The sequence below is a fragment of the Gaeumannomyces tritici genome (genome assembly GCF_000145635.1).
Source record: "Gaeumannomyces tritici R3-111a-1 unplaced genomic scaffold supercont2.14, whole genome shotgun sequence".
In the NCBI taxonomy this organism is placed as follows: domain Eukaryota; kingdom Fungi; phylum Ascomycota; class Sordariomycetes; order Magnaporthales; family Magnaporthaceae; genus Gaeumannomyces; species Gaeumannomyces tritici.
In genome coordinates, this window is record NW_008804558.1 from 87,460 (window position 1) to 92,286 (window position 4,827).

Sequence of the window (4,827 nt, forward strand, 5' to 3'; positions counted from 1 at the left end):
ATCCGACCTACGATGACGTTAATAATACTCTCTCTCTCTCTCTCTCTCTCTCTCTCCCCGTCTGCACATCGCTCGGTCTTCGGCTAACCCGCTCGATCTTCAGCTAGCCACGACATCAACAAGGTGATTTCTATGGGTCCATTCCCACTCGGGGCAGATAACGGCACGAGGGACGCTCCTTCGCGTTGGCAGATGTATCTCTTAGCAAAGCCCAGTCCTTGTCAAGTGGTCCAATACTGCCAACGAAGTGAATATGGAGTCTGAAGGCAAAATTTCCCGAGGGAAGGTTGGCCGGTGTAGCGAATCCAACTATCTCCATTACTGCCGCCAGCAAAGCAGATCGCCAGATTGTTATGGGGTGGCACGTGGGCCTGTGTGCACAAACCATCTTATATGGGATTTGGCCCGTGGCACTCCGCCTGCCACCTAGATTCCTTCCTCCTTATCTACAATTGACTGTTCACGTCTAGCCCACCTACTATCGTACCGTGACGCTCCTCCAAATTCCATTCCCGCCTAATCCTCTATGCAAAAAGATGGTGCATGACTTTATCGTTCGTCGCGTATGGAAGGACCTGTCCTAGTGCATACTCTGGGGGCCCCTCCTGAAAATGCCCGACATGGGGTCTTCGCCATATGAATTTTGGTGTGGAGAAATGTACCTGAACTGATTGTTACATAAATGATCAATTAAATACCAAATCTGGTAGGGCGAGACTTACTGGCCGAGGGTTTGCACCTGTTGAGACAGAGCTTGCACCTGTTGAGACAGAGCTTGCACCTGCTGTAGCAGATCTTGCACCAGCTGAATCAAAGGGAGCATCGGTTGACCCATAGCTTGTACGTCTTGGGAGAGCTGTGAGAAAAATTCTCTGGGCTGGACAGAGCCGATGGTCCCGAAGGAGCTACCCTGCCCATCTGTAAAGTACCTTGGTGGTGGTGGTGGTGGTGGGTTGGTTGCCATGGGGGGTTGCAGCGACCGTGCCTGAAACGGGTGTGACATTGTTGCGGAAGGGAAGCCGAATGTTGGATGATTTGTCGAACGGAACCTTTTCCACGCGATGGTGGAATGTGTCGAGCCTTTAATGCTTTTTCAGTTCTCCTGGTCATGGCTGACACCATAGTAAATGTTGTTGGTGTTGGGTAACCACCCTGGATGCCGAAATTTATACACCTTCCAATTATAGTTAGGTAGGTACCGACGGTTTGGTAACCAGTTCATGCCCCGGGCTATAACAGCTTTAGTATATCATGTGACGGAACGCTGCTGCATGCAGTCCTTGCTTTCTAAGGTTTATTAAGGATTCGACCAGGACAAAGAACTTCCGTTGTCCATGGATAAACCACCACCGGTAGTCAAAGCCAAAAAGGATAGAAATTATATAACTCCTTTACTTTGATGACATGAAAAGCGAGCTCTAATTTGAAGGTCACGGGCTTGTCACCTGGTGTTGACTTATCGTCAATCGCTCCGACGTACATCCCCGTCAGAGCCAGATGGGGGTCAATAAACTAGTGGTGCGGAAGGCTATTCATTCAAGGAATCTGCCCTACGGGCCTCCTCGCGAGGCGGGGATATCTATCTATGGCGGAGTAAAGCCACGTGCCAATCACGTAGTCGCTGCACCCCTTGGTAGCCGTGACAATCCCCGTCCAAGAAGGAGTGGGGGATTCCCGGTCAAATCGTCGGCGGTTTTGACCGGTTAAAAAAACGATAGCTGGACTGCGACTGGTCAAAAAATAGACCCCCTTGTAGTCTCCGCACTTTAAACGAGGATGGGCTCGGGGAAGAGCTCCTGGCCAAACGAGTAGGTAAATGAAGGAACGACTGTTGGCGGCAGGCTGGTGATGGTGCATAAATTAAACCGCTTGCATGCTGTGGAGCAAGCACCGCAGCCACCAAGGGGCAGACCCCGCAGTTTGCAGGGCCAGACGGTGAATTGAAATCTGCTGGCGGCAAGTTATAGGCCGTTCGTCCGTACAGCTTATCTAGGAGAACAACGCATACCACCGCACCGCGCTGTTACAATCTGTCCGGCAGCCACGCAACTGTGGGCTATGGAGCAGGATGTGACGATCTGGGTCAAGGCCCACAGGCCTTGACCCACAGACAAGGACCCACACGAGGGACCATGATCAAGACGTGCTGAACGCGTGCCGAACACCGGAATCCCCTCTTTCCTTCCTTTCTCCCCTAGATTAGAATCTTCGTTCGTAGCGCCAATTGACTTAGTCTTCGACCATGGCCGTGACACAGGAAATCTGTCAAGACCGCCAGAGGGAGACAAAATGTGGGAGCAGAAAGATGAAATTTCGGTGGAGTTGGAGTGGATGTGGGTTTGCCCTATTGACAGTGAGCATGTGCCACCAACGCATTACCTTAGCTTACCACAGTGTCGGGTCACAATCCGGTTGTTGGCTCGTGTCCGCGGCGGGGCCTCGACAGGACGGGCCTCAACTAACAGCTCATTTCATCCCTCAATCCCCGGTCCAACGCAACTTTTTCCTTTTCAAGCTGCCAAGCTACCCTGATCAGGGCCCCACACAAACAACGTTGCAGAGATACCCCCACTTTATTCCTCGACGCGAAGCTAACAGATGTTTGGGGAAATTTCACACCGGGTTTGCATCCCCGGATAAGAAAAGTGGCAACTGGGGCTTTAAAGTGGGCCGCTTAATAAACGCTCACAGCACAGTTCAGTGGTTTCAATTAATTATTAATGCAGAGTAGAGGGCGCGCAGGGGTCCTAAAGGATTGATCTGTATCTCTAAAGAACCATAGAAAAGGTGATAGAGGGTAGGAGACACTCAACTTTCTAGGGCGCATCCGTGACGCCGGCGAGGTTCATGATACTTACCCCGGACTGGAGGGCCCTGGAAGGACCCACTTCCTTCGTGAGGATTAGTACCTGTTGCATGAGATCGCCATACAGTTGGTTGCAGAGGACTTGCTCCGTAGTAGGCAAAAACAATCGCAAACCTGTAAAGGGTTTCATTTCATGTGTTGAGGGGGAATGCAAGCAAGAGCAGCCGTTGGCTAGGAGTGCTTTCAACCCCTGCGCAGCGCATTTTGGCATAACTAGAGCAAAAATAAAAGATAAGTTGCTCCACCAACTGTACCAGGGTGTCCTTTGGCATGGACTGGGATTTCGGGGATACGGGCCGACTTCATTTGTTGGGATCTGTTGGCAAGGTGGACTGGTAAAACTTTCACGCGCCATAGGGACCGGGGGTGTCACGGCCATGGTCGAAGACTAGAACATAGTCAATTGGCGCTACGAACGAAGATTCTAATCTAGGGGAGGAGGAGGAGGAGGAGTATATTTAACGTCATCAAGTCGGGATCTACCAGTCCCTGCCTCCCAGGGGGCATATGACGTGCTAGCGCTACCTAAGCTTAACACTAGGCTACATGTTGCTATCGAGGCGGCTAACAAGTTTTGAACCCGAAGGCACACGGAGTTCGGGCCGCATTCCGGCGCTCCTTGATAGTGAGCGGGCAATCGGCAGTAGGGCGTCTAATCTAGGGGAGAAAGGAAGGAAAGGGGGGATTCCGGTGTTCGGCGCGCGTTCAGCGCGCCTTGATCATGGTTCTTCGTGTGGGTCCTCGTCTGTGGGTCAAGGCCTGCGGGCCTTGACCCAGACCGTCACAGGGGGTACCTGTATCTCTGGCAGTACCTCCAGGGCTGGCCTAAGTGGCCACCTAGGCAACTGCTTCCTAGAGCTCCTGTGGCTGACAAGCCAAAATACGCCCAGCACCGGTAAGGCCTGCCTACCAATTCCCAATCGGACGCGAGCGGGACCTCCGTACCTACAATATCTTTATACGTGTAACAAGGGCCGTAAGGGGCTCGGATCATATTGAGGGATCAAACTTATGATAATTGTCTAGAGTCCGGTTTGAGCCATGGGTTCCTGGTCCTCTGTCGAGGGGAAATGAGCTCGGGCTAAACACACATGCCAAGACAATACAAAGGAGTGGTACCGTGCACAGGCCACTACGGGTACGGCACCCGAGGTGGTCTGTCTTCTGGAGCGCGAGCGCTTGGCTATGTAGGTCGCACCCAACTGGGCATGTTCCCGTGAGGGGTTGGTCGGCCCAACAGTGGCCCAAATGTCCGTTGACACCTGCTTCGTGTGACGGCCCAGGGCAGTTCGCACAGCGCAGGTATCCACGCGAGCACGCGCCACGGAACACCCATGCGACAAGACGCCGCACCACCTTTTCTTCCGCATCGCGTGTTCGGCGCTCTGCGCCTCTCTCCCTTTTTCCCTCCCCATAGAAGAGTCTTTTGTCCGTAGCATCAATTGAACCTGGCTGCGAAGCCTACTCGCCCTGATCGTGACACTTCGGTAAAGTAATCAATGCTATGCGCACCCTGCAACCGAGTTTCGTAAGTTCAGAACAGGCGTCCGCTCCATGCTGAGCATTCGAGAAGGTAAGTCGGAGTGCCCCCTGTCGGCCACCCCCCCTTCCGGCCACCTGGCCGGGGCCCACTGCACCACCAAACCCGGTGCATTCAACTGCAAATATCCACCGCTATTCAACCAACCATGATGCAAGAGTGTACTGATTCCTGATCAGAATTTTCCGCTGTTTCAGACGCACTTTCCTCCACCTCTATAGCATCACCCCTTGTCTCTGCAACTCGGCGTATATCTACGAAGGCCTGGTTGGGGTCCGGCACAACCCTCTTCCTTTTGCGAGGGCGTTGCGCCTCCAATTCGGCCTCTAGTTGCCTGATTTTTTGCTGGGCTGTAGCCAACTCGAATTCGCGCACTTCGTAGCCTTTTTGGACCTTTCGGAAGAACAGGCGCGTCGTAGGA

The 4,827-nt window shown here is 53.0% G+C and overlaps 1 protein-coding gene across 1 annotated transcript; it reads left to right on the forward strand.

Annotated features, from left to right (window-relative positions):
• Nucleotides 1-2,289: 2,289 nt before the first annotated feature.
• On the forward strand, nt 2,290-2,906 carry GGTG_13475 (hypothetical protein; the record flags this gene model as incomplete). Its single annotated transcript, XM_009231381.1, has 2 exons — nt 2,290-2,353; nt 2,821-2,906. The coding sequence occupies 2 exons, from the start codon at nt 2,290-2,292 to the stop codon at nt 2,904-2,906; spliced, it is 150 nt and encodes a 49-aa protein (XP_009229645.1).
• Between the last annotated feature and the right edge of the window lie 1,921 nt (nt 2,907-4,827).